This window comes from Phyllobates terribilis, unplaced genomic scaffold (genome assembly GCF_046119375.1).
Source record: "Phyllobates terribilis strain yellow unplaced genomic scaffold, ASM4611937v1 Scaffold_5__5_contigs__length_657084704, whole genome shotgun sequence".
NCBI lineage: Eukaryota > Metazoa > Chordata > Amphibia > Anura > Dendrobatidae > Phyllobates > Phyllobates terribilis.
In genome coordinates, this window is record NW_027362765.1 from 453,911,249 (window position 1) to 453,931,929 (window position 20,681).

Below are 20,681 nucleotides of genomic sequence, written 5' to 3' on the forward strand. Positions count from 1 at the left end.
AGATTGTAATGTAACAAAATAGAAAAAAAGCCAAGGAGGGGTGAATACTTTCACAAGCCACTGTAACCAAATCAGATCTCCTGCTTTGCACTGATGAGGAACGAACACCCTGAAACAGGTGTCTGCAAATGAATTGTAAGCTTTTTCTTTTTAACCTAAGTTGGGACTCCTTAATACGTCCGTGATCATCGGTCCAATCTAAGATCACTATACCTGGAATGGCCACGTGTCTCCCAACCCTGAGAGTGACAGCCTCATAGAAATATATAAAACTGTCACGCTTGGGGTCAGGAGAAGCATGGACAGTCCGTGCATTGCGATCCGACATCGGACTGGAGAACACAGATGTCTGAAGGAGCCCTTAAGGGGCGAGATACGTTAAAAAGTCAATATTAACTTTAAGGATTGCTACATCCAATAAGCGGGACTAGAGTTCAAGATCTATTCCTACCTAGAGGCTATTTGCATTTCTTAATAACTTTGTCACATTTTACTCCAGCTAGCTTGTGATTAGGACTGGTGAATGGAATGTCAGTAAGTGTTCTCTATTTTGTAGGAAGAATGAAGAGCACCAGAAGGAAAATCATAAGAAGAACATACAAACCACATGCAGATGTCATTTGGGGTTGGATTCAAACCCAGGACCTAAGAGGTTGCAAACCACTGAGCACCATTCATCTCAAATACTAAAAATCCCCCACTATTTTATGGAATCCTCTCAAGATTCATAAAACTAAAACATGAACACAAAAGGTGAAACAAGGACTTGGAAGAAGGCTTTGTAAGACAAGCAGCGTGTGACTTCATTTCTTAAGAAGCACAGCGAGGAAAAAGGATTTCACAAAGTTTTAAGCGTGAACATCTCAGTGTGGATCAGATTACAAATAAACCCCATGTGTATTCCACCTATGAAAAATCTCCGGTGAGGTTAATGCGGATCTTTCCCTCAATTAGGTAAAAAGCTTTCTCAGTCCTTAAATTACCATCTATAACAGAGCACGGAGACTGCATCCGTGACAGGACCCACATTATTCTGAACAATGGGTGTTAGGAAGGAATTTCATTATGAACACAATTAGATTGCACTTGTCGTTTCTTAGAACAAGAATTTGTAAAATAACAACAACACATTGAATAACAGTGTGAATAATATTATGATTATTTGTTCTTTTGTTTATTAGATGACTGAATTCCTCTGATTTTGAGAGCTAGTCTACAACCCAGCTTTTAGATTGTCTGCTGTGTATAAAGTATCGGGAGGGAGAGATGTTACCCCAAACTTTCCAACAACCCATAAAGTCTCATAGAACAACCTAAAAGGAACCTGTCATTTTGATGATGCAGCCCATAGACATCAGGTTACCGAGCCATTACAGCTGCATAGATTGAATATTTTCCCACAAAGCAATACTTCAATCTAATTTAGATTTTATTCTTTTAACAGGAATCAGTAGGATCAGCCCTCCTAAGTCATCTATATGGAAATGAAGGTCATAGGAAGCTGAATAAAATGATACCTTGATATCTGCATTCTGATGTCTTATTCCAGACAATTCCACATTTTTCTTAAAATGTAAATGAGCTGTTAAGATCTATGGGCCGGACATAGATCTTCCGGAGAATCTGCACCCAGAGCTTATTGTAAATGAAATGAGGCATTACCAGTGTGAGATATGTAGATCAGGACAGCAGCCTGTCAGTCATTACATGTCTCATACTGGTATGTCCTCCTTACATTTACAATAAGCCCTGGAGGCAGATTCTCGGGGAGATCTATGTCCGGCCCATAGATCTTAACAGCTCATTTACATATATGAAAATGTGGATTTTTCTGGAATGAGACATCAGATCGCAGATATCAAGGTATCATTTTATTCAGGTTCCTATGACCAACATGCCCATATAGACGGCTTAGGAGGGTTGTTCCTACTTACATTAACTTTAAAACTAGGAGTCCAGTGGGTGACACTAGTCACTTATTGGTCACTTTCTGCATATGTAAAATTATGCAAAGAAAGCTAATAAGTCTGCCCACTAGACTCTTAAGCATAGAAAGGGCAGTGATTTGAAGTATATTTGTCATTTCAGGTAACTTTTCAGAACAAGCTATTGTATGTGTACATAAGGAATACCACTATTTCTGGCAATTATATGACTGATATCCTGCATTTTTCACCAGTTTTCCCCTCTTCAGGTTCTCTCTGATTTTCAGTTGTCTCTGATCTAGCGGCTATGATGTCTCCCATACACAGTACATAGAGACAGAGGGGTTCCTGTTCTTCTTTCTCTTTTAGAAGCAGCATGGAAGACATTATATATGTGGCTGAAAATCTAGCACTGAAATGAAATACATTTTCTGAAACCTGCAGCGTGACCTTCCTGTGTCCACCTGGTCTCTCATTGTGCTTCTCACTCCTCCTCCTCTCTCCATAGAGTATAATAAGTGCTGTAACCTGGCACCTCACTCTATTGGCAACTTGTCTTAGTTTGACCAAGATGGATTTGAGCTGTTTTTAAGTGTGAATGATGAGTCCAGGAAACTGGGAGATAAAATGGTTGATGTGTCAGGTTTTTTTTGTAGTACCAGACACAATGGAATAACAGAAAAAGAGGAGATTTAGGGATAAATGAAAGAAAATGCACAAAAATAGAAATCCTATGTTCAGTATTTCTTTAAAGGCAGGCAAAAAATCAAGAAAAAAATGTAAGCATTTACTGTCTGGAAATATAAGTTTAGGTATTAAGCTGATTACAGGGTTATGCTCTATAAATCATGATAGTGCACAATTTGCACATAAACATTATCAGCTCAGGGCTTCGAGGCAGGGGAAAGTACAGATAACTGTATGGATGTGCAAGTCTCCATATTGGCTGGTGATATTGATGGTACTGTATGCATAGTAGTAAAGTTTTGGTATGAATGGTATACAACAGATTGATAGCAATGACATGGCGTGGCCATTATTCAAATCTGATTTGGCCTTTAGATAGATAAAAAAGCAAATTGCTTTCTTGAATAAAATAGGTGCATCCATCCCTAGATACCAGAATTCCTGAAATAGCAAAAAAAAATCTGAGAATGAATTAATTGTATCAATTACCAATCCAATACAATGGTCAACTATGGAAAATGTAACTTTAAGCTGTTACCACTAGATGGCGGTATCTGACTATAAGTAGTGATAAATCCACAGAACAAAAGCTGATGGAGACCCAGAGATTGTGTGTTTTGCTTTGAATGGAAAAAGATCAATATTTATAGTAATTATTGTTTATCAAAGCGGGGTACAATGTTATACAAAAGTGAGAAAACAGATGGTACAATGTACAGCAAACACAATCTAAACACAACTTCTACATCAAACTATTTATCCTGCATGAAACTGTTCCTGGAACACAAACTAATAGTATATCTACATCACAGGATTGTAACGTAGAGGTAAAATTGTCTATATAACGTCAATAATGCAATGAAGAATTGCATGCTTCCATGCTTCAGTAAAAGGGAGTCTGTCATCCCCAAAACTGAAATGAAACCATTTATTCATTCATACAGGGGACTTTGCCCCAATGAAACTCATACTTTTATGGAACAGATTTTACTTATTTTATGTAAAAACAGTGTGATCACATAGGCAGATAAGGGGGCTATACATCCTTGGCATGGACATGTGCTCAGTGCACCATTCTGAGCCCTAAATTACCATCCTCCACCCTCCAATTATAATGATTGACAACTCTCCAGGGAGCACAGCCAGTATTGAACCTTTAGCCCTGTACACACTGACACTGCAAGAGCCAAGAGCTCATATGTCAGTGTATGATCCTCATGTCCTGTCTACAGCGGCAGCTCGCTGCACACGGGATCACACAGCAGCAGGCGGCTGATACTGGTGGGAGAGGGGATGAGAGCACTCTGACACTGTAAGACCCATGCGTACAGTGTCAGTGAGTGCATTCTCTCATCTCCCTCTTTTGTCAGCATTGGACGCCTGCTGCTGTGTGATCCTGTGTGCAGCGAGCAGCCGCTATAGACAGGACATGAGGATCATATACTGATGTTGTGTGAGCTCCTGCAGTGTCAGTGTGTACAGGGCTAAGGATTTACTACAGACAGTGCTCCTTAGAGTGCTGTCAATCATCCTTGGGAACATAGGGAAAATGGGAACATAGACCACTCACTGCCTATTATGTAGGTCATTTTAAAAGGGAACCATAGTTGAGATGACTTGCATTGCAGATGTACTAAATGTGCACCGCAGCAAACACTATTTTATGTGTATTTTTATCCTAGCAAATATGGAATCTAAATAATGCTGGTACATGTGCACTATAAATTATGCTTCACTAAATGCCCAACACTTTTATACATATATGATGCATATGCAGCTGACGATACAATGCATGGCCCTCTTACTGGTGCACACATTATATTTATATATATATATATATATATATATATATATATATATATATATATATATATATATTATGTTATGTGCCTAGAATTAATATTGCTCTTTAGATGCACAACTGTGGATGCTATAGTGTATGAACTGCTACTAGGTTTGGGTTGATCACCTCCCATATTTAAGGTTCTGCCTGTGTCCCACCCTTTATATACACACATGCGTGCCATCACTAGATGAAATGCAAAATTGTGTTTCAAAACATGCCAGGCAATCATTAACAGACTCTAATATTCAGGCTTGAGCCATTAACTTTTTCCATTCCATCCCTAGGAAAACTTTAGGGAAAAAGGACGTATTTATAAATCTTTAAAGATAAGAAGAAAAGTGGCCAAGAGAGAGAAGGAAATGACATAAGAGAAGTTCATTTCCTCGATTACCAGCGAGATGAGCGAGCACTGGAAGGACTGGAGCCAGTGTTCAGAAAGGACCCTTAGAATGATGTGGTTAGTATTAATATGTTAGTATTAGTACCTAAAAAAAATATACAATGCAATTACTAATCATTTCCATGCTACACTTGGGGCATGGGTGACATGTATGGAAAACCAGGAAAAATTGCTGGAAAATGTTGGCTATAATCAACAAACATCTTACAGATTACAAATATTTTTCACGGGACACAGGGTCCTTAACTTCCCCCATTTGTTGCATAAACATTTAAAGGGATTTTCTCAAACATTTCTCAGTTGACGCCAACCTGGCGTTTAGCTGAATGAGGTGGTTCCAATTTTAGGAATATCCTTTTAATAAGTGGTTATTGCTGCTTCTGGTCATATGTTTGTTCCTGTAGCCCATTCAATAATTTATTTTCTTGCATTATTCCATAAACAATGAAACCAGGCAAAGGGAATTTAGCGAAACGCGCAGCAGGCAATGGCCGTAAAAGCGGTTGCTTCAATGGACCTGAATTTCGGTCAAGTAACACGGAACGGCCATTGCCTGTTGTGCAGTTCGTTAAATTCTCTATGTCTAGTTTAGTTTTTGGGGGATTTATATAAATTAAGAAGATGTTATCATATGTGGTGAGTGCAGCCTATTCTTTCTGTAGGACAGTGTGCAAAACTGTATCTGTTACTGCAAAGTGCCTCCGATATCGATGGCAGTCACTAGTGGAAAAACCACACAAGACGTGATCCATTGAATCAAATGAGAGTGACAGCAGTGTCAAGTGAAGTTATAATGGTTGGATTGTAGTGGAATGCCTCTGTTCCTGTAGCGCCTAATGTTGGTGAAACTGTAGTATTACATGCTTACATTTTTGTTATCCAAGAAAATCGGATCAATTACGCTAATCTGACTCTGATCAGAGTTTGATCATAGTGCGATCCGATTCTCTGAAAAGATGGAGAAAAACATTTCTCCATCTTCTCCTATCAGTCCGTGGAATTCCGACTGCACTCAGATGTCATCCAAATGCAGTCTGATGTTTTCCACAGAATCATTGAATTGCATGGCCGAGTGCGATCCGAATATTGGATCAAACTTAGGCATGTAGCGATTTTTTTTCTCTCACCGGATCGGTCCAAGGAGAATATCGGACATGTGCATGGCCCATGGAATAACACTGGTCCGAGTGTGATCCAATGTTTTGTCAGATCGCACTCGAACCAAAATACGCTCGTCTGCCCCTGCCCTTAGTGACTCCGCTATGCTCATAAATGGTTATCAAAGGATCATCTCTATCATGAGTTTATGCAGTTTTTGCTCATGAGCCCAATAATAATAATAATCTTTATTTTTATATAGCGCCAACATATTCCGTAGCGCTTTAAATACATTATCATCGCTGTCCCTGTTGGGGCTCACAATCTACATTCCCCATCAGTATGTCTTTGGAGTGTGGGAGGAAACCCACACAAACATGGGGAGAACATACAAACTCCTTGTGCTGCAAGGCTGCAGTGCTACCCACTGAGTCACCGTGCTTATAGGAATACTAGATGGTGGCCCGATTCTAACACATCGGGTATTCTAGAATACCGTGTTTAGTAAACATGACTGAACTATGTCGCACTGTGACTGACAGAACGTATTCATTAAACGTGACAGAAGTACATCACACACTGTGACTGACAAAACATGTTCAGTACGTCATGGGCAGTTGGTGAGTCACATGACCACATGGGTGGAGTCAGCCCTGCTATCTCCCGACGGTGGCGTACTTATTTTAAATCCGGCGCCAATTGCCCTGAGAGTGTGTTTAAATTTGGCGCCAAAATCGCTGATAGGTAGCGACCAATCAGTGAACCGTGTTAGTGAGGACCGGGGAGCGGCGCTGCCTGTGCGGGTACTTCCACTGCGAGCTGCATCGCCGCTGCATCGCCATGCGGCTACCGTTGGGAGATCAGCGGCTAGGGCCGCTGATCTCCCGACGGCAAGTGTGAAGGGAGGACCGGGGAGCGAGGCCGCCGGTCAGGGTACTTCTGCTGTGAGCAGCCGGGAGATGACCGGCTAGCACCGGTCATCTCCCGGCTGCGTCTGTTAGAACCTTGCTGTTAGGTTTTTTTTCCTTTGCTGGTCACATGACCTTGTTGGCCTATTTAATCCTGCTCCGCCCTTCTGGCTTTGCTGGACTTCATTGTATATCTACTTTCTAGCTAGCCTGTGCTCTGTATCTAGCTCTGTTAGTTTGCTTGGTCTACGGACCTCTATGTTCTATCTATTTTGCTTGTTCGTCTGTCTGCTACTATTTCTGTTAGGAGGTGTCCCATATTCCTCCCAGTCCTTAGTACTTGTAGGGATTCCCTCCCCACATCTATAGGTCTCCGCACAGACTAGATTAGGACTTTAGCAGGTCTGATCGCAGGATCAGGTTCCCTGTTACATCGTAGGGATTCAGCTGAGTCCTATAGTAGGGACAGATCTCCTCTCTTTCCTTAGCTTTGGTAGCAGAACATAACAGTAAGTCCAGCCTGCAAATTCTCTAAGGAAAGATTTTTTTTTTTTTTTGTTCCATCATGGTGTCGGTTCAGGATTTGGCTAAACACCTGCAGGGACTCTCTCTGGAAGTGGCCGAGCTCCGTCAGCACGTGAGTAACTGTCCTGGAGCATATTTCTTGGAGCCTAAGGTATGTTTGCCGGATTTATTTTTTGGTGAACATCGAGAATTTTTTTCATTTAAAAATGCTTGCTTATTGTATTTTCGTTTGAGACCCAAGTCCTCTGGGGATGAATCCCAGCGCGTAGGGTTCATAATGTCACTTTTGCGCAAAGAGCCTCAGGAGTGGGCCTTTTCTTTGCAACCTAGTGATACATGCTTCAGATCAGTGGATAGTTTTTTTTCTGCTTTAGGATTATTATATGATGATCCTGACCGTGTGGCATCAGCTGAGACTGAGTTGAGACGTTTAAAACAAGGATCAGGTAATGTGGAAAAATATTGTACTCATTTTCGTCGTTGGTCCACTCAAACAGGGTGGAACGATTCTGCTCTGAAAAGTCTATTTCTTGCTGGGCTCAGTGAAAGGGTTAAAGACCTGCTAATTGCTTATCCTACACCTGAGGATTTGCAACAGGCTATGCAATTAGCTATACGGGTGGATAGAAGACTGCGTGCTAGGGTTAATGAGAGCAAATCCTCTGCTATGTCAGTTTCTGGTTATGATAATGTGTGTACTAACAGTGGTGAACCGATGGAGATTGGATCGGTGGCACCTCGCTCTCAAGAAAAAGACCGTCGTTTTTCGGAAGGCTTGTGTTTCTATTGCGGAAAATCTGGTCATTTGATTAAAGGCTGTGAGCTTCGTATGAAGAAAGAAAAAAAAATGGTCAGTCACGCCCGTATTGCCTGTTTAAATTCCAAGGGTATATTTTTAGCTGCTTCCACGATTGCTCAGGAAAAATTAATGGAATTTCGGGTGTTTGTTGATTGCGGGTCTACACTGAATGTAATTGATGGGGGATTCGTGGAAAAACTCAATTTAAAACCTGAACCTTTATCATCCCCCATTGCTGTGGTTTCTGTGGATGGCTCCCCTTTGAAGAATATTACTCTCAAGGTCAGTGAATTTCCTCTCACTATTAATGGTGTTCACCATGAGAAATTGGATTTGGTAGTGTTGAATAACTTGCCTTCTCCAGTAATATTGGGTTTGCCCTGGTTAAAATTTCACAATCCTGTACTGGATTGGTCTACCAGTGAAATTAAATCCTGGAGCCATAAATGTTATGACAAGTGTTGTAACGGGCGTATTGCAGCTTTGGATAGGGGAGAATTGCCTGTTCCTATTCAGGATTTTTGGAGAGTTTTTTCTGAGAAAGAATCGCAGGTTTTGCCTCCCCATAGAGACTATGATTGTTCTATTGAATTTGTCCCTGGAGCGATTCTTCCTAAAAGTCGTTTATTTAACCTTACTATTCCTGAGAGGAAGGCTTTGGAGGAATACATACAGACAAGTTTGGCCGCCGGTCACATTAGGCCCTCTAAGTCTCCTGTGGCGGTTGGATTTTTTTTTGTAAAAAAAAAGGACGGCGGTTTACGTCCTTGTCTGGATTTTCGTGAGATTAACAAAATTACGGTACGCAATCCTTACCCACTGCCATTGATTCCTGATCTGTTTAACCAGTTATTGGGGGCCAAGTGGTTCTCTAAAATTGACCTTAAGGGGGCATACAATCTGTTGCGCATGAAGGAGGGTGATGAATGGAAGACTGCTTTTAACACTCCTGTGGGTCATTTTGAGAATCTGGTTATGCCTTTTGGTCTTACTAATGCTCCTGCATTTTTTCAGAATCTGATTAATGACATCCTTAGACCTTTGATCGGTAAAAATGTGGTTGTGTATTTGGATGACATTTTGATTTATTCGCCAGATCTGGAGTCTCATTGGCGGAGCGTGCGTGAGGTATTACAGTTATTAATGGACAATTCGCTTTTTGCTAAGCTGGAGAAATGTGAGTTCGCTGTACAGAGAATTAGTTTTTTGGGCTACATTATCTCCAGCAAAGGTTTTGAGATGGATCCGGTTAAGGTTCAGGCTGTGCAGGAATGGCCTAGGCCTATTGGTTTGAAATCGATACAGAGGTTTTTGGGTTTCGCCAATTACTATAGAAAATTCATAAAAAATTTTTCTAGTATTGTCAAACCTCTGACTGATCTCACCAGGAAAGGTGCTGATGCGGTTCAGTGGTCTTCTGAGGCCATTGAAGCTTTTGTGTATCTCAAGGAGAGGTTCACCTCTGCTCCCATCCTTATGCAGCCTGATGTTACTAGGCCGTTTTTGGTTGAGGTTGATGCTTCCTCTGTGGGGGTTGGCGCAGTATTGTCTCAGGATAACGGGGATGGATTACATCCCTGTGCCTTTTTTTCAAAAAAATTTTCGGAGACTGAATTGAATTACGATATTGGTAATCGGGAATTATTGGCTATTAAACTCGCATTTGAACACTGGCGCCACTTCTTGGAAGGTGCGGAATTTCCCGTTCAGGTTCTTACGGATCATAAAAATCTGATATATCTTGATGCTGCCAAGCGCCTGAATGCCCGTCAGGCTAGGTGGGCACTGTTTTTCTCGCGGTTTAATTTCTCCGTTACTTACATCCCTGGTACTAAGAATGTTAAGGCGGATGCCTTGTCTCGCAGTTTTTCTCCCATAGTCGGTGCTGAGAAAGAGGAAAACATTTTACAAGAAGGTGTTGTGATAGCTGCTTTAGACTCCGTTTTGGAAGATGAGATTCTTAAAGCTCAAGAGAATGCCCCATCTAACACTCCTCATGGGAGGTTGTTTGTGCCTGGGACCTTTAGGAGAGATTTGTTTGTTGAGTGTCACGAATCTCGGTTGGCAGGTCATCCCGGAATCTCTGAGACCAAGAGACTGGTGGGTCGCAGTTTTTGGTGGCCTGGATGGCAGAAGGAAGTCATTAAGTGGGTGCGCCAATGTACTATATGTGCTAGATCTAAGTCCTCACATACTCCTGCTGCGGGGTTACTTTGTCCTTTTGAGGTCCCCAGTGCTCCTTGGACACATTTGGCTATGGACTTTATAACTGACCTTCCCCCCTCTGAGGGTTTTACTGTCATCTGGGTGGTCGTGGACCGTTTTAGCAAGATGTGTCACTTGGTTCCCTTCGTCAAACTGCCCTGCGCTAAAACTCTCGCTAAGGCCTTTGTCAAGGAAATTGTCAGACTTCATGGCGTTCCTACTGACATTGTTTCTGATAGGGGTCCTCAGTTCGTGGCTCGTTTTTGGCGTGCCTTTTGTGACAGGTTGGGAATTCATTTGTCGTTTTCGTCCGGATATCATCCTGAATCTAATGGCCAGACAGAAAGGAAAAACCAGGATGTTGAGCAGTTCTTGCGTTGTTTTGTGGCAGACAATCAAGAGGGGTGGTCTGAGTTTCTGCCACTTGCCGAATTTGCTCTGAACAATCATACATCTTCTTCTGCTGGTTGTTCGCCTTTTTTTTGTTGTTCTGGGAGACATCCGTCGTTTGGGTCGTTCTCCAAGTTGGGATCTGCCGTGCCTGAGGAGGAGAATTTTTCCGGTAATTTGGAAAGAGTTTGGACGGATGTGCGTGGTAATCTTCAGGAGGCCAACAGAAAATCTAAAGACTACTTTGATAGGAAACGACAGGAGGTTTTGTTCGCTGTTGGTGACATGGTTTGGTTGTCCTCTAGGAATCTGCGGTTGAGGATTCCTTCTAAGAAATTGGGTCCCAAGTTTGTAGGGCCCTTTAAGGTGCTTCAGGTTGTCAACCAATCTGCTGTTAGGTTGGAGGTTCCTACCTCCTGGAGAATTAATCCGGTCTTTCATGTCTCTCTGTTAAAAAAAAGCTGTTGTGTCGGATGGTGACGCCTCTGCCTCTGTTCCTCCGGTGGTGGAGGACGGGGAATATGAAATTTCTCGCATCCTTGACTCTAGACGGTATAGAGGTAGTTTGCAGTATCTTGTGGCCTGGAAAGGTTTCGGACCCGAGGATAACTCTTGGGTGAGGTCAGATGATGTTTCCGCGTCCAGACTTATCAGAGCGTTTCACAGGAGATTTCCTGATAAGCCTGGTCCTAGGGGATCCGGAGGATCCTCTTAGAAGGGGGGGTACTGTTAGAACCTTGCTGTTAGGTTTTTTTTCCTTTGCTGGTCACATGACCTTGTTGGCCTATTTAATCCTGCTCCGCCCTTCTGGCTTTGCTGGACTTCATTGTATATCTACTTTCTAGCTAGCCTGTGCTCTGTATCTAGCTCTTTTAGTTTGCTTGGTCTACGGACCTCTATGTTCTATCTATTTTGTTTGTTCGTCTGTCTGCTACTATTTCTGTTAGGAGGTGTCCCATATTCCTCCCAGCCCTTAGTACTTGTAGGGATTCCCTCCCCACATCTATAGGTCTCCGTACAGACTAGATTAGGACTTTAGCAGGTCTGATCGCAGGATCAGGTTCCCTGTTACATCGTAGGGATTCAGCTGAGTCCTATAGTAGGGACAGATCTCCTCTCTTTCCTTAGCTTTGGTAGCAGAACATAACAGCGTCGCTGCTGATCTCCCGACAGTGGCTTGCGTGTTTCAAATCCGGTGCCAATTCGCGGCCGGGCTGCGCCAGTTGCTGATTGGTCGTGGCCGGCAGCCATCTTGTTTTGAAATCCCGCGTCGCTGATTGGCCGCGGCCGGACCAATCAGCGACGCGGGATTTCCTGGACAGACAGACAGACGGGATAAGCCGATTATATGGTAGATAAGAAGTTTAGAAGCAAAATCTATAAAATGCTGGGCTGTCAGATTATATCCACAGGATAGAACAATGTTAAATTGAAAAAGTCACTTTTATCTAAATGCACGATAGCAAGGATCTTTACTTGGATGCTAAATTCATGGCAGATGCTCTGACAGAGCCGATAAACACCTTGAAATTGAGCATTAGGGCAACAGCAATAATTCCTCTGGTGTTGATTTCAGAAATGACCTCTAATCCTTTTAAATTCAGGCATTCTAAAGTGCTCAGACCAAAGAGGTTAAATGGAAAGACAGGCATCAGGCGTATTGACTTAAGGGAATTAGCTGGGGGCAACCAAGCCAACGATGACCAATTTGGAGTCATTTATAGAAAAGCATCAATTATAGCAGATGACGGGGTCAAAGGACTGGTGCCTTCTGTCTAATGGAACAGTTACTCAGTACAGTCATCCTTCTTGTGATACTTATATAGATATTAATTGTTTTCATACATTTTACCATTTAGATTTATTATTCTTAAGACTGTTCAAATTTCCATCGCAGTTTGTCATAAACAGAAACAGCAATGCAATACCAGACCCCTAGCAAGAATGACAAGGATGGAACCAAACCTAAGCATCCCTCCCACTTATAATGGGGTCTGTGGAGTTCCACCAGGACATAACTATAGTCATAGCTGCTGTTATTGGCCCAGGGGCTCAGGTGCAAGAATAATGTATTTTAATAAGATGATGATTATATGCCATCTAGAACTAGTATATGGATTTTCTGATTTATGGTGCTATTATCCATATATATAATTATTGCTACTTATGGTGCTGCTTCACTTCGCATTAGGTGGCTCCAGACATTTTAATGTGGGTCTTATGAATCTTATTTACTCCCCTGGGTTCAGTCAGGAAAGTAAAATAAACTTTTTATGCAGATGTGGACAGAGTCTTAAGGAGAATCTGTCACCAGGTTTTTGCTACCGCATCTGAGAGCAGCGTGATGTAGGGGCAGAGATCCTGATTAAACTGATGTATCACTTACTGGGCTGCTAGCTGCAATTTTTGATAAAATGACAGTTTTTATCTGCTGCAGATCTAGCAGTTCTCTGAATGCTGAGCTCAGTATATCCCTGCTTTCTGTGTACACTGTGCATAGGCAGAAAGCTGCCAATTAGTAGAGAGGTCAGGGTTGTACAGAGATTATGAATATGGAGGACTACATGGCAGCAGGTTTACTAGTCCTCTAGTGATAAAATCACTATTTTATCAGCAGTAGATTATCAAAACTATAGCAAGCAGCCCAGTAAGTGACACATCGCTAAAATCAGGGTCTCCGTCCCTATACTATGCTGCTCTTAGATTAGTTAGCAAAAACCTGATGACAGATTCCCCTGAAAGCATTTCTATAACTACATAAACTCTTACACCCATCAAACATTACAGAAACAGTCTAGATATTAGCTGTATAATAATCCTTAAGTGTAAGACATTGGTGTGTAAAGATGTCACACTTCTCCTGTGGATTGTAATGAAGGGTGCCCAGTTTGACCCTTCTTTGATTTTTAAGGGTGGCATGAACTTACACCAAATTTTTTTTGTGGTCATACACTTGTAGACCAGATCATCTAGCACACCCTCGCATGTGTGCTTGCCATAAACCCATAAGGTTTGTAAAATGCATGCTCAGAACGCGCTTTTTTAGAGCGTGCATGGATTTTTTCACTCTTCTGCCACATATCAATGTTCCAGCACACATGCTAGAGATGTAACAAGGTGCCGGGAGGTGGAATGGGCAGGCCAAGATGGCAAGGGATAGGGACCACTAGGCATTGTGGGAACTGTAGTACATGATGTCATAGCCACAGACTAAGGATTTAATGGGCCGTCAATGCTGACCTGGAAAAGGTTAAATAAGAGGCAACTTAAATAAAATAAAAAAAAAAAGGTATTTGGCGATCTTTCCAGCATTATATATAGAACAGGGCAGCACGGTGGCTCAGTGGTTAGCATTGTTGCTTCGCAGCGCTGGGGTCCTGGGTTCAAATCCCACCAAGGACAACATCTGCAAGGAGTTTGTATGTTCTCCCCATGTTTCCGTGGGTTTCCTCCGGGTTCTCCGGCTTCCTCCCACACCCCAAAGACATACTTGTGAGCTCCAATGGAGAAAGTGATGATGATGTCGGTAAAGCAATGTAGAATTAATGGCGCTATATAAGTGAGTAAAATAAATAAAAATGTAGATTTTGTTAACAAATCAAATTAGTAATGTAAAACCCCTTTATGTCAGATAAGATATGAAACTGGAGACTACTTCTCTTATTCTATAGTCCAGGACTATTTCTTATATTTTATTCCTCCAAGGATCTGCTGATATATTATCCAATCACCTAAGATGAAATTCCAGGAATACCCCAATAACTCATCCGTATGGTCAATAGTAACATTGAGGTCCCCTCGCAGGTGCATCATCACTTAACTTCAGGAATCTCAAGACATTTATTTTAACCAGATGAAAACTGAAAAGTGCTATAAAAGCCTTTAAAAAGCTGAAATGGCACAATAAACATTTGGAAATAAACAGTGCCAGAAAGTTATAACACTTGAAGAGTGGCCAGCGTGGCCCACCAGGATTAGATATTTCACGTATGTGATGTGCATGGCTGGAGTGGAAAGCAATGCTCCACCACCTACTTTGATTTCCCCGAGCGGTCTTTCTTTCCACATACATTGCAGCTCTTGGCAAGCGCGGCCCTTCTTAGCACCCAGGAATGGAGAGCCGCGTCCCAGAACGCAGTGGAAGGAGATTACGGTCATAGTTACCATTTCACAACATAGAAAAAAAAATGCTTTCGACCAGCTGTGCACGGAAAGTGGGAGTAAAGGTGAGAAATATAAACCCTGGCAGGGTCGCTGTATGCTGAGTCAATGCCATATTCATATATCTTATGTTTTGTTTGTAGCCACATTTATTGCAGTTTAAGCAGAGTTTCTAAGCCTGGTAATTCAGGCTGCAATATAAAGATATCACTGGGTACTAAGGTTAACTATTATGGTGTAACCCCTGCCTATAAGCAATTGAAATATTGTCCACCCATGAGATGAACCCTATGAGAACGTCTGCTTGGGAGCGGGGTTAGATGATGTACATGCTCTGCATCTATAGATTACATAAGTATATGAAAGTCCTCCCTACAGAACTATGGACGACTCCCAAATACTCAACATACTGTAGGCAAGTTAGCAGCCAATAGACACCATCTCAAAATTGACATCTAGTACCAGCATCGGACTGGGATGCCAAGGACCCACCAGTAACACTGACTTCGGGGGCCCACAGTTCAGCTGCATCCACATATTACATGAACTCATTTACAAATTTACCTATGCCTCTATATAATCATGAAGTAGATAGTTTGCTAAATGAATGATGAGATGTTGCCCTTGTCATAATGCAGGGTGAGGGGCCCATTCTTGTACAGGGGCCCACCGGGGAATTCACCTGTTCCCCTGTCGGACAGTCCGAGCCTGCCTAGTACTGTATAATGACAGTACATATGCCTGCTGTCTGGTGAGCTCTACTTAATATATTACTTGTCTGCATTTTACACTACACTAGATATGGGATTCAGGGACCCACTCTTTTCTGACCAGCACTGTGGCTCAATATTTAGCAGTTCGGACCTCCAGCATTGGTGCCATGGGTACAGATCTGCCATGGGATACATGCAAATTAATACCATTGATCTACAGAACTGCAAAATATGTTGGCTCCACAGTGCCACACTTGTCTATAGATTGAAACTGATATTACAGAACAGCTGCACTGAAATGAAAGGGATGGAGGTGCATTAATTTTCCAAGGAAAGCTGAGCAACCTCTTAAAGGGAATATGTCAGCAGTTTCTGCTATTTAATCTGAAGACAGAATTAAGTAGGGGCTGGGTCACAGATTTCAGTGATGTGTCACTTATTAGACTGTGTGCTGTTGTTTTCATACAATGAAGGTTTTATCACCAGGAGATTATCACTACCTGACCCACAGTGCACATAAGCCCTGATCCGACTACGCCCCCTCCTCTGATAAGCAGCTTACTGTCAATTTACAATGTACAGAAAAGCTGTGGTGTGGATGGAATTAGCTTTCTGAGCTCTGCTACATCTAATAACTCTGTGTCACAGCTGCTGCACGCAGTAAACTAAGTTATACATCACTGGAATCAGGGTCTCTGTCCCTACATTATGCTGCTCTCAGATGAGGTAGCAAAAACCTGGTGACAGATTCCCTTTAATCCTTTAGTCATTATAAATTCAATAAAAAGTGACTGATTAGCCCAAAAGCACAATTATGCAATGTCCAAGGGGGCATGGAAGGCTCCTCATTTGCATTTGAATTAAAAGTATTTTTTTTCTGTCAAAGTGCCACTAAAATGTACAGCGATGTTAAATCCCCGATATAACTGTACAGCTCGGTCAATAAGCATTTTGGGGCTGTCAGACTCCTTTTACATGAGGTTACATAGTGCAATACTACATAAAGGCATACATAAATAAGTCAAGAACAACAAATACAAGTCTGCAAAAACTATTGGCCCCACTTTAAAGAAAATGAGTATTTACATTAAAGGTTGAAAAGACGGGTTCTTTAGTTTTAAAGAGGGTTGTCTATCTAGGACATCCTCATTATGACAAACCACCCAAAGACAAGACGGTATAAATGTGCATGTGTTTGTCCATTAAATTAATAGACAGATATGAAATCCATTGACCCATCCATGAACGCCCCACACTTTGACTCCTTGTTGCTCTGAGGCCTATCATGTAGAAACACAGATTTCATTAGCACATTTCCCGGCAGGACATTCTATATCTGCTAGAATAACAAGGGATGTACTCCAAGAATATCAGGCGGACAGTGAGCAGAAGATCTAGAGAAGGGAGCCGGTGACAGTGCAGATAGCCCCCTTCCGCCTCTTTTGGAAGCCGTGTATCAGTCACTTACTTTTGTGTCTCTGGATCTTCCTGTTGGACATTTACGAAGCAGTTTAAGGCTGCAGCGTGCTTCATCCCTATATATAAAGTCTTCCTTCCACGACTCTGTGCTGTTGGAAGGTCTGGATTTCACTAACACGAACAAAGAGAACATGATGTATTTGGTTTTCCCACCCAGATTTTAGTTGCATGGGAGAGGAGCATGTATGTACGATTAACCCCTGGATAGTCATTAGGAAACAATGCTGAGTTACCAACTATTTCTAACCAATATGTAAGCAGCCTCGTTCTATCATTAGATTACAACGCTGTTAATTCAGGGTCCCTGATTTTTCGTAGTAGTTTTAAGGAGAGGGCTTGTAACCAATTTGTCATAGCCGAATTTGACCTTAAATGGGAGCACTAAATCAATCATCATGGTAATTTTGAAGCAGCTTTTAGCCATTTTTATTGCTTATATTGATTATGCAACTGGCCCCTCATACGAGTATAAACTACTCAACAATGGGGTGAACTTCCCGAAGACTGCAGCCACAGACGCCACAATGCTTATGAATGTATCAAGGTGGCCACACACTTTCTATAGTTGTCGGCTGAACACTGGACAGGGGCCTCACAATTCTCTTCCCGACAGAGGAGGTCAGAAAAGAGAAGGATTGTGCATTTAACATTTCAAAGCCAAATTTGTTTGCTTTCCATGAAAATCAGAGGTGCCAGCAGCAGCCCTCTCTTCCTGTTGAAAACACATCAATGTTCAGCCAAACCGAGTGCGCATGTGTAGGGGATGAGCAGACCCGTAAAAGTTGGGGTTCGTGGGGTGCGATCAAACTTTATTCCAAAGTTCAGTTCGGGTAGCAGAATTGTACCCGAACCAGAATGTGAACCTCATAGAAATCAATGGGGACCCGAACTTTGGAGCTGGAAAATCTCTCTCTCTCTTCTCTCCTCTCCGAATTCTCGAACTGTAAGACGAACTTCCGGGAGAAGTCCGTGTTCGGAGTCCAGCACCAGACACTAGCTGTCCGGTACAAACCCCGAACTTTACAGTTCGGGTTCGCTCATCTCTACTCGTGTGTATAGGGTAGTCCAAAGAGATAATGGTCTGCCGTCCAAATGTATGGCCGACAGCAATCTCATGTGTGGTCAGCTTACTGCTTTTCCTCACTTTTAAGTAGAATAATTCCACTAGAATTGATTTATCTTTTTTGGCAGCCTCCAATAACATGGATGAATAGCACCACATCGAAGAGATTTTTTCCTATTAGCTTTCTGGTTCATTAATAAAAATTTTACAATTAAAAAAACTGAAAACTATGATGCCAACACTGCCAAGTGAAGTCTAAACTAGTAACAGATCTGGAAATATGGAGAATTTAACACTGCATAAGAAAGCGGTGGCTCGGTGGTTAGCAATATTGCTTTATAGCGCTGGGGTCCTGTGTTCAAATCCCACCAAGAACAACATCTGCAAGGATTTCTCTCCGTGTTTATGTGGGTTTCCTCCGGGTTCTCCAGTTTCCTCCCACACTCTAAAGACTGATAGGGAATATAGATTGTGAGCCCCAATGGGGACAGTGATAATAATATCTGTAAAGTGCTGCAGAATATATTGGTGCTATACAAGTATAAATAATAATATGGCGTACAGGACGCTAGCACACAAGAAGAACAGGTAATAATTACGCCATTGGAATACTAAGCATGGGCAAGACAATGACAACCACTTACCAGAGATGCATACAGTATGGAAATTGTTAGACCACTGACACAATGTAACAGCCCAAATATAATATATAAACCTATATATACTAGCTGGGTGGCTATGAGTGTTTGGGGGAAGAGTAAGATGTTGACATATATAATTTTTGCAATAGTTGTCACAAAGGCCGCCAAAAAAGAATCCACATTAAAGCACAAAAGAAACGCCTGTTCTGTTTCCCTACTGAATGGACGCACTTGAAAGACATTATTCGGATCACTAGGGGATTGTGGATTTTTCAGTAACATGATTTTTCTTTTCTTTCTAATTACTTTCAAATGAGCTTTCTCATTCAAGTGTTGAAAGCACATGTATCCTCTCATATATCCAATGTTACCTCTTGTCAATAGCAGAGATCAAATTCTCCTGTCCAAACCCTATAAAGCTTCCCGGTGTGATAACAAAGCTTGACGTCACTTTGAAGCAAGTTCATTGCCCAAAAAATAGTGCAAGAAGCTGGAGAACAAAGGTCAGGAAGCTGCTATTTATGGCCTAATTAAGTTTGCCTTTCACCCCAGGCCCTCCCATGGCTTCTGCTGAGATGAGAAAGTTCAAGGGTAGAAATATCTTATTTTATCCAGGTTCCTAAGACGTCAAATGGGAAATCTCGACTATAAATATTCTCACTTGCTGCTACAACAACAGGACCGCTACCCAGGGTGTAAATGGCTCCTCTGGTACCAGCCGTGGAAAGGAAGGACACACCAATATGGTGCAAAATTCGGTATTTCTACTAGTGTAATACTTTTGCTATTGACATGCAAGAATGTACTTAAGATATGAAGAGGTTAATAAACGACTTTAATATGTGGGATGTCTACGGTTAATGGTCTACTCAGGGCCATGACAATATTGGGTGCAGAGGTGGAGAACATGTCTGGATCCTTGAGTCTGAGGGGACACAAAAGGCTAATTCGAATAGCAATAATGGATAAATGACAAGAAAACAAACTAAAGCTATGTTCACATTAGCCCACTTTAAAGACTATCAGTGTCTTGAATTTCGTGCTTTTGCGTCCACCAAAAAGACAGACACTGCCGGAATGGAGGCCAGAGGACTGCAAGGTGACTGCCTCATTATAGTAAGTGGCTCTGTTGGGGGTTCTGTCCAAATGCTCTTATATGCGGGACTTAAAAAAAAAAATCCTGGTATCAAACATCATGTGAAAACAGCCTTCGGTCCGTATGTGTATGTCAGCGCTCATCAGTCTTCAGCTTACATGTGGAGATATATCTTTTAGACTGGTTGCTAGGGGGACACAACCTAACAACCAGCAGGTCCCTACTACTAAGTCTGTCTCATAATACTTAAAGGGCTTGTCCAGTGAAATCAATTTATCACCTCTCCTTATAATAGGTAATAACTTACTGATCAGAGGGGGGAAGCGACCGTTGGAACCCGCACCGATTGGGATATTGGGGAATTTTTATTGACAACAATTAGAAAATAGCACAGTAGGTCAGACGCCCGAAAGCCGCTCCAACAATTCCCTATGGGGCTGCCAGAAAAATCTGAGCACAATGGAATGGCAGCTTAAGGCTGTGTGCCCACGTAGCATTTTTCAAGCGTATATGCTGCGGAATTTCCGCAGCGTAAACGCTTGAAAAACGCATGTATATCCGCACCCCATGGTCCCCAATGGGATTCCGCAAGTTCTATGCACATGCTGCGGATTTTTCCGCAGCGTTTATGCCGCGTTCAAAAATCCGCAGCATGTCATTTAATTTTGCGTTTCCGCAAGCGGAATTGCCTTAGTCCAATGCATAAAAAACGCAAGGCAATTCCGCATGTGGAAAACGCGTGATA

General features: G+C 42.1%; 1 protein-coding gene across 6 annotated transcripts in view; it reads right to left on the reverse strand.

Moving 5' to 3' along the window:
- The window catches only part of SH3PXD2A (SH3 and PX domains 2A), a 376,426-nt gene that overhangs the window by 144,555 nt on the left and 211,190 nt on the right, over nt 1-20,681 (reverse strand). The window contains exon 1 of one of the 6 annotated variants that reach the window (XM_073685351.1): nt 17,126-17,243. The exons of 4 other annotated variants lie outside the window; for them this stretch is intronic. In XM_073685351.1, coding sequence (XP_073541452.1) covers nt 17,126-17,190 — 65 coding nt within the window. In that variant the 5' untranslated portion in view covers nt 17,191-17,243. Of the gene's footprint in view, nt 1-17,125; nt 17,244-20,681 lie in introns of those variants that run through there. One more of the 6 variants, XM_073685350.1, reaches the window with a different exon arrangement.